The sequence below is a fragment of the Tamandua tetradactyla genome, chromosome 9 (genome assembly GCF_023851605.1).
Source record: "Tamandua tetradactyla isolate mTamTet1 chromosome 9, mTamTet1.pri, whole genome shotgun sequence".
Classification (NCBI taxonomy): domain Eukaryota; kingdom Metazoa; phylum Chordata; class Mammalia; order Pilosa; family Myrmecophagidae; genus Tamandua; species Tamandua tetradactyla.
The window spans coordinates 44709144-44727826 of record NC_135335.1 but is presented as its reverse complement, the minus strand read 5'-3'; the positions used below and the strand labels follow the sequence as shown (position 1 = coordinate 44727826).

The 18683-nt window shown below is 41.9% G+C and overlaps 1 protein-coding gene and 1 long non-coding RNA gene across 10 annotated transcripts in view; one reads left to right on the top strand and one right to left on the bottom strand.

The window, feature by feature from the left end:
• The window catches only part of LOC143647061 (uncharacterized), an 89882-nt gene that overhangs the window by 5375 nt on the left and 65824 nt on the right, over positions 1-18683 (bottom strand). For 2 of the 3 annotated variants that reach the window (XR_013157813.1, XR_013157811.1), the window contains 3 exons: positions 18428-18581; positions 11164-11636; positions 8652-8787 (listed from right to left, as the gene is read on the bottom strand). This is a non-coding gene — a long non-coding RNA (uncharacterized LOC143647061). The remainder of the gene's footprint in view (positions 1-8651; positions 8788-11163; positions 11637-18427; positions 18582-18683) is intronic. The other variant, XR_013157812.1, reaches the window with a different exon arrangement.
• ITPR1 (inositol 1,4,5-trisphosphate receptor type 1) overlaps positions 1-18683 on the top strand; it is a 355613-nt gene that overhangs the window by 286832 nt on the left and 50098 nt on the right. For all 7 annotated transcript variants that reach the window (XM_077116692.1, XM_077116687.1, XM_077116688.1 and 4 more), the window contains 5 exons: positions 1721-1816; positions 4793-4915; positions 6029-6133; positions 9686-9878; positions 14814-14936. In XM_077116692.1, the coding sequence (XP_076972807.1) occupies positions 1721-1816; positions 4793-4915; positions 6029-6133; positions 9686-9878; positions 14814-14936 (640 nt within the window). The remainder of the gene's footprint in view (positions 1-1720; positions 1817-4792; positions 4916-6028; positions 6134-9685; positions 9879-14813; positions 14937-18683) is intronic.

Genomic DNA, 18683 nt, shown 5'->3' with positions numbered 1-18683 from the left:
AGTTGAAGAATGGCACAGCTAACCTCAGACTGCCCTAGATAGTCCTAAAAAAATCAGTTGTTACTTTATCAGGGAAATGCATTTTTCTATTCTGCTCTTGATTTAGCAGAAGGGTATTTAATAAATGTTGATTTATAATAAGGAAAATTACACTGGCCAAGAATTACTAAAATTCTACAGGCCTCTGAGGGGTTTCTTTGAGTTGCACAAAAATGGTTGGCTATAGCTGGCTGATGCTGAAGCAACAGACATTTCTAATGCTGGTATCGTTTTACTGAGTAGATTGTAGTAATTCAAGGTGCAGAAGCTGCTAGGTTTACAACCTAGAGTCTTGGATATTTGAGAAGCTGATACATTATTCCTGGGGTTGATTTCTTTAGCATACCAAAAAGCCCTCAACCCTATTTGGGTGTTCAGAAGATTCTGTAAGAATCCAAAGATTCAATTCTGGGAATGAAGCTTGTGTCCTATCCAGATGTCAGAGCTGCACTTTGAAGCATCTCAGCCTGAGTACATTCTTGTTGAACTGTTCCCCTGTTGGGGCACGTTGAGACTCGTCCTCTTATACCTAAACACAACAGGGAGCGCTTTATCATTTTAATGGATAAGCCTAAGGAGTATCTTAGGGAAGAAAAGAAGGGCCATTAGGGAAGGTGCTGACACAGAAGCCCACAGGAATTGCACAGTTGTTTTTATTTTTCCCTTAGTATTTACAATTCAGGATTCAAGCTAATAATTTGGATGGGTGGTTTAAATTGAATCTTCTCTTTTTGTTTTGTTTTTTTTTTCCTTCCAAACCCTTTTGACAAATGTATTAGAATTGGCTTGCAGGTCATTCTTCATTATATAGCTGCTGGCTGCCATTTACCAGGCTGTATACCAGGAGAGTCTGAAATAAATAGAGAATTCCATGTACTCCTGGTCAGCATTTCTGTGACTCTTCCGGCTAAGATTACCTTCTGTGGATTACTATAGAAACTTCTGCCCATGAAAAGGCCACCATTTGTGTAGAACAGCAGCCTGACTGAACTGCTATGACATGTGGCTTGGGGAGGAAAAAAATACTTTCCTCCGGACCACAACAACGATTTTTGTGTCCTGCAAACAAGGAAGTATGCAAATATCACAGGCCCAGGACCTAAAATGAAATCAAGCCAAAGGAAAGGCAGGGCACGGGCATGTGAAAATTCTTAATGTTACTGGAAATTAGGGCCTGGTACCCATAGGGGCTCCTTTGCGTCACTTTTGTAGGCTGGTATCAGCCGTCCCCTTTATTATAATATTGGGGTTAAGAGAAATGGTAGAAACATTTCAAGACACGGAGGAGTCGCCCTAATTGCCTGCCAGCTCGAGCCTGCAAGGCTGACTCCCACCATTTGGTCACCATGGCCACCCTGTAGTCTTCATGGGTCCTTCCTGACCCATCTCATCCTGAGGTGACAGCGTGCCCACAAGCACCTATGTTTCCATGCCCGTTTTCCGCTAGGGCTTGCACCAGGTAATGGTTCAGTAAATGGGTTTCTGGGGTCTGAACTGGCATACTGTCTGTCCGGCAAAGATGGCTTTTAATATACTTGACCTCTGCCTCAGCGTCTAGCCAGGATGCAGCACCCACCCTGTGAGCTGGCCACATGCATTCAGGCAAGTGCGCCTCCCCCACCCCACCCCTGCACCCGGTGCAGCTCCTCTACATTTCCTCCCCACTTTGTTTTCCCTCTAGAACAATGCCTCCAAGTTGCTCCTGGCCATCATGGAAAGTAGGCACGACAGTGAAAATGCGGAGAGGATACTTTATAACATGAGGCCAAAGGAACTGGTGAGTCAGGTGATGGTAACCCTCTGACGTCGGAGCTGTGTGGTGGCAGAACACTCAAAGGTCGGCTTGCTTGAGTGTTCTTAAAGATTCCTAACATCAGGAGTAGAAAGAGAAATTTAATTCAGGCCTCTGACTAGGAGAAAAGGGGAACACTGCATTGAGGACATGTCATTCCACCCTCTGCCTTTAGCACAAGCACCCTGTGGAAGCCTCTGATGCCCTGTTTTCCACCACGGGACATGATCTGCAGAGAGGGCTGAAGGGCATGGGAACCCAACAGAACTCAGCTGAGGTCCACAGCTCCGTCCCTTTGAACTGGGCCACCTGGGGCAGTCACTTGAAGTCTCTAAGCCACATTTTCTTTGTCCATAAAAGGAAGATGATAATATTACCTAGTCCAAAGAGTTGCTTTGAAGAGATGACAAAATTCTTTAGCGCAGTGCTTGGCACGTCATATCCCTTAATGAAGTGCCTTTGCTTCCTATGCCTATTTCCTTGCTGGTCTTTATACCATATCTTGGTCCAGTGCTAAAGAATTCAGATTTCTTCTTCGTGCCGATACTCTGGGCAAAAGGAGAGTATTTTTTGGGTGCTGGTGATTTTTTTTTTTTTTTTTTTTTTAAGAAAACACAGTCTTGTTTATTTTTGAGTGGTGACATTCACAATTGGCTGTGATTTCCAGGTTGGGAGTTAGTGCTGCAAACTGTGAGACAAGCAGCTATCAGAGGCAGTGAAGTGAGTTGAGGACAGAACTCTCTGTTTGGACGTTTTCCCATGCAAATAAACTGTAACTGACAGACTTAAACCAGGCCATTAAAGTCCTTTTTTTGCCTCCTGGTGACCTGAATGTGTACTTGGGGCTAGGCTAAAGTCCTTTTTTTTTATTCTTTTAAATAAAGTTAACTGCGCACCCAGCTCTTTGATCTCCGAGGTCAGGGAGCGAGTTCTGGGCCTGATGTGGAAGTCGTCTCCAAGTTTATGTAACAGCTTACATAACTGGGGCGGGGTGAAGGAGGCTGGGACGCCACATACTGGACTGGAGACGGAAGGACTTCCAAGAGACCCCATTCCAGTTCCCATGAATCAAAAACGTGCCCCCAGCTACTCTGACCCTTCCTGGGTGGGCTAAATGTCAATACCCAATCCCGTGAGTGACAGCGGTTCCTGGGTTGCCCCCTTGTGGCTGGAGACCATTAATCCTGGCTCATGGGGAAAAAGGAGCCTCCTGGAACCAACACCTTTTTTAAGGACACAAATAACAGGAAAGTTCCAATGTCTAGAATGTGTTCATCCTTGTGTGTGTGTGTGTGTGTGTGTGTGTATCCCAACCCCCACATTCTATGCAATTTGTTATCTGTCCGGTTCCTTATTACAGGTAGGAAAACAAGCTCAGAGTGAAGATCTCGTAACCAACCTTAGTTCCAGTGCTGACTTGGTGTTGATATACTAACATTTGGTCCTCTGCATGCTTAGTCTTGTATACAGAGAGATAATCAGAGTAATGGCCTCGTGGCCATTTAGGATGCTGAAATGCCTTCTGAATCGTCAAAGAAAAATGATTAATTTTTGGTATAAGTTTGGGGTTGAAGGTATTTGGTTCTTATCCTTTAGATGATTCAATCTTCTTTGATGAATGCTGGCTGAACCCCTCCTTTGTGTGGGACATTGTGCTGGGCAGTAAGCAGGAATTGAGACCCAGCTTCTGCTCTCAAGAAGCTCATCTGAGCGGGAGCAGTTAGATGAGTACAAAAATTCTCAAAGAAATGCGCTCTCAGAGCGAGGTAAGCTAAGTGCATGGGCCCTTGAGACAGAATCGTACAGCTGTGAAGAATCACAGACCTGAGGTCAAATCCCAGTTTCCTGGCCAAGGGTCCTCAGGAAGTCTCTTCACCTCTGAGCCTGTTTCTTCATCTATCAAAAATGGGACTAGGGATACCTCATCCAATGTCTGTTAGCATTACCTTTTCTTTGGTTTTATAAGGAGATTTATTAAGTAAAAAGTTACAATTCTAAGGCTGTGAAGATGAACAAATTAAAGCACCAACAAGAGGATACTTTCTCTCAAAAAAAGGCTGATTGCATCCAGGGTTTCTCTGTCATATGGGAAGGCACATTTGGTGACATCTGCTGTCCTTGTCTCCTGGCATCTAGGTTCAAATAGCTCTCCCATCTCCTTCTGCATCTCTAGACATCTGTATCTTGGTTTCATCTCTTTGCTCTCAGTGTCAGCTCTGAGCACTCTCTCTGTTTATTGTCTTTTTTTTAAAACTTTTTTTATTGTATAATATAACATATATACAAAGTAAAGAAATAAAAAAGCAATAGTTTTCAAAGAACTCCTCAACAAGTAGTTACAAGACAGATCCCAGAGTTTGTTCTGGGCTACCATACTGTGAACTTTACCTTAAAAGAATATTAAAAGCCTAAGCACAGTGCCTAGCAAATATAGTAAGAGCTGGGTAGATGTTACTAGTTAATGGTATTATTTTCACATGGACTGGGCTGTAGGGGGATGGGGAATTTGGAATCACGGAAATAGTTACAACAGTTACTCCTAAGAACTAGTGGATTTTGTTATTCATTTTTCCAGAAATGGCAAGGATTGGGGGTGGAAAGAGTTGGTAGGAAGGAATGTGTGAAAGAAAGAAGCCTGACTTCCAGCCTACTTTGCCTCACATTTTATCCTTTCAAGGTGCTTTAATATCTGTTGTTCCCTTGTGAAATAGATGGGGATGAACCAGCCACAGAATGTCTCTTGGTTTAAGTGGAGCAGATGAGTTTCATTTCTCATGTCAGTGCATGTTGAATGGTAGTGAGTGCCTGCAACAGTGTTGAGCAGGATTCTGAGGCTGTGTCTGAATTGGATAGGAGAGAGTGCTGGGCTTGATGGGAGACTGGTAGCATGAGTGCTGTCTATACCAGTCCTGCTTGGGCCTTCCTTGAAAAAGGAGTTTGTTCTCTTGGCCATCCTTGCAGGTGGAAGTGATCAAGAAGGCCTACATGCAAGGTGAAGTGGAATTTGAGGATGGAGAAAATGGTGAGGATGGAGCCGCTTCTCCCAGGAATGTAGGGCACAACATCTACATTTTAGCTCATCAGGTATGATATGACGTCTCCCTGTCCCTATCCCCAGACAGTGCTTACCTATAGTATCAGAGTCCCAAGCTGGATATGCCCTTGAACATGTTTCTCCTTTAAGGCTTTAACCTAAGATGGTTTCCTTTAATAAGAATGTGGCTCACAGGTGATTTTGGCAACCTGACACAATGTGCTGAGTTCCAAGACTTTTCCATTTTTCTACAACAGTGGAATCTGTACTTGGAAATCCCCATGTTTCTTAAAAGCATTCACCATTGAGCAGTGACACTTAAATGGTTTATGACTGTGTCTGGAGATGGTTGAAAGGTGTTCTGGGCTTTTCATAAGTATTAATATGTCTATCTTAACAATCTAAAGAAATAGTTTTCAGCTTCCTTGCCTATCACATTTGGAAATCTTTGAAACTTGTCGCTAAGACTTCCTTTTGTTTGCCTTTTGGGAGATGTAGTAATACTTTGTCCTGGGACCAAAAATGTTGTGTTTCGCAATTATCTTCCCAAGTGGTGGGGCTTTTGAAGATACTTCCTCTTCTTAGATGTTGATGTGCCTTGAGTTTTCTGATGTGTGTGTGGGTAACCCATAACTCCACTAGAAGTTTGTGTTTCTGGCCCCTTTCACCTCTACTTTAAAACTTACTTTTTTTTTTTTTTTAAACCTCCCTTAAACTCAGACATAGAAATTAGGTATAAAACCATGGACCTGAGGTTGGCAAGTCCCTGCTATGTCCTAATGGTTGAAGAATACAAAACAGTCTCCTGTCCCTTGTCCCCTCCATTACCAGTATCTTGCCTTCTGACAGAGTTTCTGAGCATTCAGAATGGAGGCTCCATGGGGTTGTACAGAAAACCCCATTTTCCTCCTGCCTGGCTGTGAGAAATCCAGGGAAAGTGGGACCTGGCGTGGGCATGAGCTTTCCACGCTGTTCTGCCGAGCTCCCGAAATAGCTACTGTGCAAAGCGTACCTTAATGGAACAGAGCAGGCCTCCTGCCACCTTTTGCCCTTCTAGCGGCCGCTCTGCTGGGTATTAGGTATTCTGTATCCCCAAAGTTAGAAACATATGCTTCCGTTGCAAAGAAACACTATCTCCCATGATTTCTGTTCTTGGGTTCTAGTTGGCTCGGCATAACAAAGAACTTCAGACCATGCTGAAACCTGGAGGCCAAGTGGATGGAGATGAAGCTCTGGAGTTTTATGCCAAGCACACGGCACAGATAGAGGTAAAAACACAGTGAACATAGAGATGAGAGAGCTGGTGCTTCGGGGACTGGCTGACCATGATAAGGGCCTTCTGTGGGCAAGCCCTGTGCTGGGGTTGATGTGTATTTATTCACCTGATCACTAAAAATCTTGTGAGCAGCTACTGTGTACCACCTGGCAGTGATCCAGAGGGCCTCCATGCAAGGTGAAATGAAGTTTGAGGATGGAGAAAATGGTTAATGTCTGGAGAATACCAGGCCCTCTGCTCGGTGCTGAGGCAGTCATGACTCCTGGTTAAGGCCCAGGGAAGAGGTAGACAGTGAACAGAGCCATACAACTAAATACACTCATATGAATTCTGATAAGGCCATATAGGGCCAGTGGAAGACATTATAAGAAAGTTCAGCAGAGGAACCTGCTTTAGATTGCAGTGATCAGGGAAACATGTTCTCAGGACATGATGTTTAAGCACAGACCTTAAAGAAAGCGAGGAGTTAAACAGGCCAAGCCTGAAGGGAAGAGCCTTTCAGACATGTGGGGGATAGTATAAATAAAAGCCCAGATGTGGGCAATGCTGGGAGAGGCAGAGGAGCTGAAACAAGGCCCATGAGGCTGGAGTTAAGGAGCCAGAAGAATGACCCACGATTAGAAAAGGAAGTTTGATTGGCCCAGATCTTGTGAATCTTGTAGACTGTCTTAAGACATCTGAAATTTGCCCTAAGAGCAAACGGGAACCATTTAAGAGTTTTACAAAGAGGAGTGATAGAACCAGCTCTGCATAAAAAAAAAAAAAAAAAAAAAAAAAGCCACTAATCTTACTGCTAATTCTCTGTGAAGTAAATGGTATCAGCTCTGTTTGACAGATGAGACAACTCTGTGATGAGGCTCAGGGAATCTGTGTCACTCATTTGGTTGTCAGGGGCAGACCAAGAATTTTAATCCAGGTCTCTTGACTCCAAAGCCCGTAGGTACATTTTAAGCTCCCTGCGTTGTCTCTTAGCGTCCAAAATTACAGTCTTCCATCTCCAGGCTCTAAGCTTTTAGGGATGATGTGCTTTTGCTAGTGATGAGATGCACAAGTTCAATATCAATATTAAATTAAGGATTTGAGAAGGAACCTCATCTCTTCAACCCTGTCTCTCCAGTGTCTAAACATAAGGCTCTTGGATACAATAATTCATTAATTAGTCTTTTGTACTAAACCATCTAAAAAAATGAACATTGTCATGATGTCCATTCTAACTCCATTCAGTGTATACTCTAACAGAGTTAATGCAGTTCCAACCAAAATACCAATAGGATCTTTTCCAGAATTTTACAAATATTTTAAAAGTTAATTTGAAACAAAAACAAAAATAGTCCTCTAAATGAAATGTAATGCAGTTTTAGCCTAATATATATAAAAATGCACCATGGAACAATGTGCTACTAGTACAGAAACAAAGAGCCAATATAGCGGAATACAAATTAAAAATAAAAAGGGAAAATAAGATTTGGAAGTAGGAGCAGACTCCTCTAGGCAATATAAAATGTTCAGGATGGATATATTTTTCAAGAATATTTTCTTACTTACTGTCTCAAGTCCCTGGGCCATCCTAGTAAAATGCAGCCTATCACTGATGAGTGAACCTTACTAGTGGATGGGAAGAAAAATTCTCGATTTATTTTTAATGACCTGAAGCTTGACAAAAGGGCCGGCTCTGTCCTTTGGAGCCTAAAAAGATAAGCTCTAGGCATTTGCAGTATAGGATGTCAGAGGAGAATGGAATCTTGGAGATGAGATCATCTCCTTGAACTCCTCGTTTCACAGGGGAGAAGACTGAAGCTTGATCAGGTGAAGAGGTGGGAACAAGGTCACCCAGCCAGTTAGAGGCAGGAAGGACTGGAAGATATCCTGACTCCCAATTATAATGAAAAAGAGATGTGGATACCTCTTCAATTATAGAGAGGAATGGCCAGAGCATGGGGTCCTAGCTTGCAAATCTTGCCCTTGACCAGGGACCTGTGTCTTAAGGTACCCAATCTTAAGGTACCCAAGATAGCTTTGTAGCTATCTATACAAAGGCAGGGAATATTCTGTTACTACCTGAGTAGTAACAGACTCTCCCCAAATCTTAGTGTTTGCACTCTGCTGAGTTAAGCTGGGTAGTCCTAGGGGCCAGAGCTCAAGCTTACTGGAAGTCTTCCTTGTCTACTTCTCTTTGCCCTGCTGAGCCCAGACCCATATTTCAGAGCATCTTCTTTCCATGATGCAGAGCCTACTTCTGTATAAAACAGGCAGGCTTTTGATAGCAAAACACTGCAAAGTTGGTTCCCAAGCCTAGTTTATGTCAGAGTCCCCTGGAGCACTAGTCACTCACTGGTACGAATTATAACCACTAACCCACATGGCACATAAATGTGTTTGGTTTGTGTGCCAATATGAGTATTATAACTTAGGCTTCCATATCCCATTCTTCAGCTAGATTTGGGAACCTCTGGTCTAAAGACTACATCCCTCAGAACTCATGGGGCCAGGGATGTGGGAACCTGTCTTACCTCTGAGAGATTCTCCCACTTCAGCTTGGCCCGATCACCTCTCCTGTTGCACAGGGAGCAAAGCTGTGGAAAGTGTGAGAATCAGCCCTTCTTGTAAAGGATGTTGGCTCTGGGCCTCTCTTGACTTCTCCAGCCTCTGGGAAGGAAGAATAAAAAGAGGCTGTGCCCCTGAGCACTGAGACCTTAACTCTTAAAATCAAGAGTCCTAGAATTTGAATGGTCCAGACCAGACTCCTTCCTCTTTGGGGGTTGAGCCAGTTGAGAAAAGACATGGAGAAAATCTCTGAGGTGTCCACCCCTGTGGCTCAGCAAAGTGAGTTGAAAGAACAATACTAAATGAAGTTAAATGAGCATAGTGGCACATTTATCAAACAGTTCATGTATCCTAACAGGTAGAAGGTTAGTACCACTGGGTTAACCAAAGATTTCTTTTTAAAGTTCCTATCCATGAAAAGAAACCCAATTTTGCTATCTGGGAAAAGATCTTAGGTGAAGTTTGTACCACTGCCTAGAACTGCACTGTGCAATATGGTATCCATTAAGTACCTGTGACTATTTGATTAAAGTAATATAAAATTAAATATTCAGTTCCCCAATTGCATTCTGTGGCTATTGGGCCAGTTGCATATGTGCTGCCTCTCAGTGGCCTCGAGTGGCTTGTGGCTGCCATATTGGACAGCAGAGATGCAGAACATTCCATCCTTCTGGAAAGTTCTCTGGGACAGCACCCGTCTGGAGCTTCATCTGAGTATGTGCACAAGAACACAGTTTAAATTGTTCCAGAGAAAAATAAGTCACATTAAAATTCATGGGTTTGAGGTTAGAAAAATACTCTTGCAGACTTACCAAAACTATTTTTTATATAAATCTAAGACACAGCCCAGTCTGGAAATAAAAAATCAGAGAAGATCTGGAAACAGGTCTGTGTTATACTTGACATTGAACACTGAGTCTGGAGCCAATAGCAAATTGTCTTAGAAAAAAGATTTTCGAAGATGACTGTGTACTGTCATCCATTTTTTTTTTCATTCTAGATTGTCAGATTAGACCGAACAATGGAGCAGATTGTGTTCCCAGTACCCAGCATATGTGAATTCCTCACCAAAGAGTCAAAACTGCGAATATACTACACGACAGAGAGGGATGAGCAAGGCAGCAAAATCAACGATTTCTTCCTCCGGTCTGAAGACCTCTTCAACGAAATGAACTGGCAAAAGAAACTGAGAGGTGGGTCAGGAACACTTCAACAATGCTGCAGAGGGAGGTCTGAAGGCATGAGGTTCTGGGGTTCACAGCCCAAAACCCGGGCTTGATGGTGCACGCATCTCCACATAAGAGCAAGACTGGAGCAATTTATACTGCGGTCCACCTCTGCCCCCGCAGGAAGTCCTGGACACTTTTGTGGCTGATGAATGGGCTCCAGCCAAGGATGGAAACTCCCCTGAGAAGGCTTCCCTCATGCAGCATTTGACTTGATCTGACTGGAGAATTCCATGGCAGACTCTTATTAGAATGTCTTTTTATTTTATTTTATTTTGGTATCTTGATTTAGAAATATAAAGGGGGGTTGGGAATAGGTGAAGACCAGGCCCTTGAACTCCCTTGATGCACTTGAGCAGGCGAGTCAGACAGCTTAATTGCTCATTTATTAGCACACCTGCTTGGGAGACTGGTGTTTCCCCTTTTATGGGGTATCTTGGCTTTTAGACTCTAGTTTCATTTTATAGGCAGTGGAATCATTTGTCACGTAAGATGCCTTGTTGCTCATCAGTTAGTCCTGTTGAGAAGCTCAGCCAGTGGAGTTGAAATTACTCATCTAGAGCACATTTACAGGGCTTCCCCAGAGGGCTTCTTAGCTCCTGGTTTTCATTAGGGTTTTAATGTGATCCTCCAGTACCAACATTACGTTTGGCACCAGCTGTTGTGACCAACTTAAAAAGGATCATGCTTTATTTCTATCTCCTGTTCAGCAGCCAGGTTTTCACTAGAAACCCTAGATTTCAATTACAGTTGTGATCTTTGGGGCTCTTTCTGCAAGGGGTGGGGCTGCAGTGGGAAGAAATCTGGGTTGGAGGTCAGTTTCTAGGGGCTTTTGTCCTCTCTTTCATCCCTGCCAGTGTGACCAGGAACAGACCAGCCTCCTTTATGGTGCATTTCTTCTACTTCACTACTTCTCTGCCTTCCTGCCTCCCTGGATCCGGCTAGTGGCAGAAAAGATTGCAAAGTCTGATTTTCAGAAAGGCCTTGTCTGTCCCCACCTCATCCCAACCACTTCGTTCTCCTTGTCTCTAAGGGGCACTCTGGCACATTAAATTGTTACAGAATGTCTTGCTGGAACAACCTCATTCCTCACCCAGCTCCATGTGTGGCACCCAGTAGGCAGGCCAGGAGAACCTTAGCAGGACATCACATGTGGACCTGAGAAGACTCACCCATAACAGGGGATAATCCTGAATTCACTTATCCAAACAAATGCTCTATAATGGTTAGTAAAGTTGTAATTTTAACTTACCCCTTTCAACATCTGCATCTACTGAGGCTGGTCAGATAGAGTCATTCTCTTACAGTGGTGTTATCTAGATTTAGATCTGTTGTACAAGTTCTCCAAGAGACTTATGAACCATCAGAAGTGTTTTCATTTGTTATGGTGAGGTGAGATTCCTTGTCATCCCTCTGTCTGAGATGTTGTCTTCAGTCTGGGAGAGTAGGAGCAACCCAGTTCCAAGAGATGGGGTATCTGCATTCCATTCTGCCTCTGTGGCCTTAGACAGATGACTCAACCACTCCCAGCCTTTCAGGGAATTAAGATGCCTGATTAATTTATTTATCCTGGAATGGCCATCTCCTTATTCTCAGATTTATATTGCATTGTAGCTATTATCTTCTCGTATTTCAGTCATTAAAAAAATATTAGTTCTTGTTTCAGTGAAGATTAAACACATCCATACTTGTCACCTGAAAGATTTTAATTGGCTTCAAAGCTATCTGCAGGGAAGAGAGAAATTGAAAATAATAACTAAATTAAATATGATTTACTTACTTAGGGAGGGGAGAAATATACTCATTAGAAGTACAATGATAATGAAATGGGCTTTCCCCCTCTAAATAGCTTATTTCTTTTTTAAGAAGTCTGCTGAAAAGAATTTTCTGGCTTATTTATGTAGCTGTTTTACCTTTTCCTGACTGTCACAGGTTAACTTGTGCTTTGAGAAATTTGTAGGTTGGGTTCAGACACAAAATGAGTCCCAAGACTAACGCTGCTTAGTATTTTCTTTTGCAAATATTAAAATGCCCAATTACAGTGCTCCCCAGAAACCTCTTCTTGGCCTTGCTCCCTCAGCCCATCCTCTTTCTCACACGCAACCTTCATGCTTTCCCATCCTCTCTTCAGCCCAGCCTGACATCTTCTCCTCAAGATCTATCTTCCGTGAAATGAATACTCAGGGCTAGGAAAAACTAGAAGATAGCGAAAGAGGAAATCGATGCATAATTGTGTATGCTGACCCTTTTTAGCTTGGGGTTTTCCGTCACGGTTATCACACCAGAGTGGAGCTGGGAAATTCTGCTGCTGTATATGTCAAGCCCAACAAGACAAGTTGAACTCATCAAGCAAGGCCCAGTTCCATTAAAAAACAAACAAGCAGAATTAGGAAAGAGTGTAACCAAACGATACCTTTGGTTGTGGTTGTTTAAATTGCCATAGCCCTGGCTACAAGGGATCGTGGCACTTTCTTTCTGTTGTAATGTAGGTGGTATACTAATCCAACCATCTTTCAGCCCCTAGTAAGTTGGGAAATGGATCTCAAAAATGGATTGTTACAAAGTTCAATAGTAACCCACTGCAAGGTACAGTGGGGAATTCAGCAGTGCATAAGCTATGATTCCTTCCTTTAGGAAACTGCCACCTGATGGGGCACACAGCACAGGCATATCTTTAAATGGCTCTAATACAAAGCCATTTTGTATTTGGCTGGGGCTGTCAGTGAGCAATAATACATTGTGGAAGTATGGCGACAGAAGGCTTCCTGGAAAAGACAGGATTTTACTATTGCCTAGAAGCATGGGTAGGACTTAGATAGATACAAGCCGGAAGGATGGGGGAAGGGAAGGCGTATCAGTTTCCAGTTGCTGCCATGAAACATTACCACAAACTTGGTGGTTTAAAACAACACAAATTTATTATGTTATAGTGGGTGGTAGTCAGCAGTCTGAAATGGGGTTGGCAGGGTGGTGTTCCTTCTGGAGGCTCTAGGGGAGATCTGTTTCCTTCTTCCAGCCTTTCTTAGTTTCTAGGTACTGCCGGCATTCCTTGGCTCCTGGCCCTCCTTCCATTTTTAAAGCTAGCAATGGACAGCCAGTCTTTCTCTTGCATTACTCTGACTCTCCTATATAAGGAGAGTCACTTATAAGGACCTTTGTGATAACATTGGGTGTATGATAATTTTCCCATCTCAAAATCCTTAACTCAATCACATCTGCAAAGTTTTTTTTTTTTTTTTTGGTCATGTAATATAACATGTTCACAGGTTCCAGGGATTAGGACATCAACATCTTTAGTCACCTTCAACAATTATCACCACTTTGCCATTCTTGCCATTTATTTCTTCTGGAGTTTTCATATCCAAATCAGAAATGTGCTTTTCCCAGAAGAAACACCAGTAGATGCTAACAGAGCAGATGATTGATCATCTTGTATTTGCTTCAGCACTTAACCTAGAAAAAAGTAAACTGGAGGTTGATTGAGCCTTTCTGGTCAGTTACTTTATAGAGGGGTGGCATGAGCCACTTATCTTTATCTCTGTCACTGACCCCTAGAGATTACTGACGTGGGTTATGAGATGCCACAGCTTCTGCCCTTTGCTGGGTCTCAGTTTCCCTCATTATTTAAAATTTTAAATAATGAGGGATTTTTGAACTAGTTGATTTCTCATAGCTCTAAAACTCTGCAGTTTGGAAAATTACCAGTTCCCAAGTATAGACGTGAAACTATCAATTATTAAATTACTCTGGGCTCTGTTTAATTTTACTGAAACTTTATTTTGGAAGGAAGCTTCCAAAAGCTTGGCTGCTGCTATAAGCTTCGTTATAAAGGCCATTGGATTTGTTGTTGGCTGCTGTCCTAAAGTTAAATGATGACTTCATTGGGAAAAGGAAATACATGATAGAGATCCATTCTCATGTACTCCACGCTTATCTTTGGAGGGGGATAATGTCGAATGAGGCTATCTTTTGGAAACTTTGCTTCTGGTACAGAATTGTTCCTGCCACACCTATTTTTTGAGCATCATCCTAAGTGTAAGGTACCATTGAAAAATAGTTCAGTGGGAAAGGAAGTATAATTACACACAGAGCTGTGCCATAGGATTTTTGTTCTAAGACTTAGCATGCCTGGCCTGTGTGGTATTTCCTCTAAGTGGCAATGCATGAGGATGGTGGCAGTATGAAAAGTATCTCCCGCCCCTTTGTGATAGCTTTGGCACCACATCCTTTCTCCGTAGCCCTTAGAAAAGGGAACTCTGTTGCTGACCACCTGTTCAACCACACTCACTCCCAGTCCTCATCCCCCAAGACTGGTCATCAGACTTCAGAGAAGTAGCAGTTGACTCAATGTTAGGAAAGCATAATTGCCTTGCTCTTATGCACCAGTGGTTTAGTGAAGAATTTTGAGCAAGGGAAGAATGTGGAAATGGTATCCACCCTCATCTGGAGCCCAGCTTGTCCTCTCCTACTCCCACCAGTTCCCCATGCTTCTAGAAAGCTTGCTGAATGCTTGGGTCTCTCTGAGCAGCTCATCTGGTCCAGGAACCTTGGGGGAAAGTAAGGACTCAGTATATGAACTCTGGGTAACCCCTAGATTCCATGACGGATGGTGTGGACTGGGGCAATGAGGATTTTTCTATGTTCCAACTCTTCTCCTTTTCATCTTTTCTTCCTTGCCCCCAAATACATCTTCTGTTCCAGTAAGTGCTCTAAACAGAAATAAACCAATCTGATGTCGTTATGAGCCTGTGAGTCAACTTCAAAACAAATGATCATTTTTACTATTGCGGTGAAAGCTGGGAACAAAAGGCAACTTGTAGAGGAAGAACAGGAGGAAGGGGCTGTGCTGAATTCCCAGTGTCTGAATTGCAGTCTCACATGGCCTCGTCTTTGTTTTCACAGCCCAGCCGGTTTTGTACTGGTGTGCCCGCAATATGTCTTTCTGGAGCAGCATTTCATTTAACCTGGCCGTCCTGATGAATCTGCTCGTCGCATTTTTCTACCCATTTAAAGGAGTTCGAGGAGGTAACCCATATCTTTAATTTCAAGGAAACTTATTAGAAGCAACAGGAAGTTCATGATTTTCACACAGGATCCCAATTATCCATTTACAGACATGTTGAGATTGTAGCTTTTACCACATGTTTCGTTTTATCTAATGTAAGCATATTCATTTATCTAGGCAAGAAAGACCATATGCTATTTTTAAAAAGTTTTATTTTAGTAACCTGCATACAACATAAATTTTCCATTTTAACCGCTTTCAACTGTACAACTCAGTGGTATTAATTACATTCACAGTGTTGTGCTACCATCAGAGGCCATACACTATAACCTGTGAGAAACTATCTCAGGCAATCTCCTTGTTTTATATACTTGGAAACTTCATCTCAGAGAGGTTAAGAGATTTGGCCAAAATCACACAGCTTCTTAGTGACAGAGCTAACCCTAGATATTTTGATGCTCATTCCAGTAAATTTTTTTCCACGCCATACTTGTGGAACTTATTTTAGACTAAAGAATTTATTAGAAATCTCTGGAATTTTTTCTTTTGCAAAGGCTAGGGAGAAGCAGAAATTGAATGACTGCAAACTGAACCTCCCCAAGTATTTAGTCTATTAAAAGCTACTTATTATTTATATAATAAAACATTATGTCCATTGCCTTTATGAATTTTCCCTGTTCCCCATCTCCTTCCAGTTATCTGAGTATTCTACATACTTTGCTGAGGAAAGGCAAACAATTTAGGAGGGACATTTTTCTGTTTCAGTCCCCTTGATTTGTTTGACATTTTAAAGGCATTTTGCAATTGTGGGATTTTAGTGGTAGGCACTGAAAGCACTTCTCTTATAATATTCACAGGCCTTTTTCTGACATTCACTATAGCCTCCTAGGAGGTTAAATTTTTCATCAAAGCTTTTTGGCAGATCACCTCACATATGTATGTAACAACCTTCCAGGAGCCATCTTATATGAAACATAACAGGATAAAGAACCTAAAAGCAAGTCGCAAAAACAGTGCAGGAATGAGCATTAGGCTCAGCCCTTGAACCTAGTGATGCAGATCAGCTGACGCGAATAGCATATGAATGTGTGTGTACTAAAAGTAAATTTAAGGGCCAGTTTTAAAGTGATGGCTTATTATGTAGTGCTTCTATATTTAATTTACACATTTAAGGAGCATCAGAGCTTTTCTGTTTGGTCTTAAGTTACACAGAAGGCTCAATTAGAGGATTTTCAGCTCAAAGCACTACCTAAACAGAAGCCCAGGGAGGGCATTCATTTTAAGTGACATGTCAAGAATTGCAAGTGCCCATGTCTGAAAAGATCTGACAGGTACAGAGGACTGCAGGGTTTTCTCGAAGAGGGAGTCTGACTTGCCAGTTAGCAGGGACAAGGAGTGCTGACATGGTCATCCAGGAGCTCAGCTGGATGTGACAGAGGCCTGGATCTCTTTCCAGTTCAGGGAAGTCATCATAATCAGCACAGCAGATTATTCAGTCATTACTCTGGATGTGTATTCATTCCCTCTCCATCTCTCTAAAAACATTTAAAATAAAAATTTACTTGACCATTTTTTTCACTGGTCACTAGTGGCAGCCATCAGGCTAGTGTCTGGGGACAGTGAGGTGGCAGCTCCCCTACCCTTCAGCTGAACCACAGACAATGGAATACCCAGACCAAGGAGTCCAGAGGCTCGATTGCTAACCTGGCTGTGCCACTTTTAGCCTTGAGATACGAGGCAAGCTATTTCATTTAGTCTTCATCCTCTGTAATAACAGATTCTTACATTAAGCTGTGGTTGTAAAACTTTGGTGTAGTTCCCTAAACTTTCCTGTAGTTTAGGGGACAATAGATGCCAACTCAATCAGGATCTCAGGGTCACTGTATTTCTTGCCCATCAAAATTTGAAATCCATTGGATGAGATGATTATTAAGGTCCTTCTAACTCTAAAATGATGTGTTCTGAATCTTGGCATCAACTCTGGTTGATCTCTAGTTGCCAAGGCTACTTGTTTTGGCAGCATGGGCTTTAGAATATCATGGTAGATAGACTAATCCCAAAAGCAAGTTCTATCTCCTGGGAGGGAAGCGAAGTTGATCTGAGCCATAGAAGCCTTTTCCTTTATATAGTGACTGAGATTGACTTGAATGTATCAGTTCACTCTCAGAAGGACTTTTTTTTTTTTTTTTTGACATTTTATAAGACATGTTGGGGTATTTTCTTACCCTCAAGAGGAAGGTTGTGTTAGCCCTGCCTAGAAACAAGATCTGGTTTATTATCTCAAAGTATGTCTTGGAGATCAATAGTTGTTCTTATTGAATCTTGAAAACAGGACTTCCAACACATCAGCTTTACGTGTGTGTGGTGAGCTGCTTGTGAGCACTGCGGTGGCTCTGTAGCTTATAGAGCTTGTGGCTGCCAGAACACTGCAGGCCTGACAAGCTCCTTCTCAAAAATATCATTTCCCCCCTTTATTTCAGATCTAATGAGTCACACAGTCTTTCAAAAGCCTAAAACTTAGGCATCTTAAGATTTGTGACTGAATTTGTGAGCATTTATGATGTTTAAAGTGAATATAGTACTACCTTTTAATTATTTTATTACTGAAATTTTCAAACGTATGCACAAGAAGAAAGTGCAGGAAAGCCTGGTAAGCTACTCTGTACCCGTCCACAGCTTTACAATGGGGAACACTGCCAATCTCTATTCATCTGTCCCTTACTGTTTTTTCAAAACATCTGAAAGAAGCCTATACTTTTTGTTTTGTCCATAAGTATTTCAGAGTGCACCTCTAACTTGGAGGTATAGTTAATAAATAAATTAATATATATATTTATATGTATGGTTACTATGCCATCATATCTAACAAAATAGTAAACCCTCTACTTCCCTGTCCATATTCATATTTCTCCATTTGTGTCAAAGATGTCTTTTTATATTGGCTTTTTAGGATCTTGCACTATTTTGGTTTTTTTTTTTCCTTTTTTTCGCTTAGTTAATTTTTAAAAGATTTTTTATTGTGAAATATATTCAGAAGAGTGATAAATTTCAAAGTACAGTCTAACAAGTAGTTATAGAGCACATTTCAAAGTATAGTTTTGGTTGCAGTTCCAAAATTTCAGGTATTTCCTTCTGGTTGTTCTAATATACTAGAAGCTAAAAGGGAATATCTAGATAATGATTCAGTAGTCATAATCCTTTGTTAAATCCTAACTTCTGTTACAACTCTTCCTTCTCATTTGATCCTTCTCTCAATCTTCAGGGATATTTATGCAATGACCATTCTAACTTCTTCAAGTTCAAAAAGGGCTTGCACTGTTTTTTAACACTGCTTTTATAGTGTGGAGACAGCAGGTTTTTATATTGGCCACATCAGGATTTGAGTATGTTAACCATACTGGTCACATTTATTATCCTTAGATTTCAAGAGGCAGTTAAACCTGGTTATTAAGCACTTAAGAATACGAGAGGCAGACCACAGGCTGGGAGAAAATATTTGCAAAATGTATACCTGATAAAAGGCTTACCACCAGATTTATGGAGAACTCTTACAACTCAATAATAAAAAGATAGCCCAATTAAAACAATGGGCAGGTGGGCCTTGGTGGCTCAGCAGTCAGAGTTCTTGCCTGCCATGCCGGAGACCCAGGCTCGATTCCCGGTGTCTGCCCATGTGGAAAAAAAAAAAAAAAAAGTAAGACAATGGGCTAAAGATTTGAACACTTTACTAAGGAAGACATACAAGTGGCCAGTAAGACATGAACAGA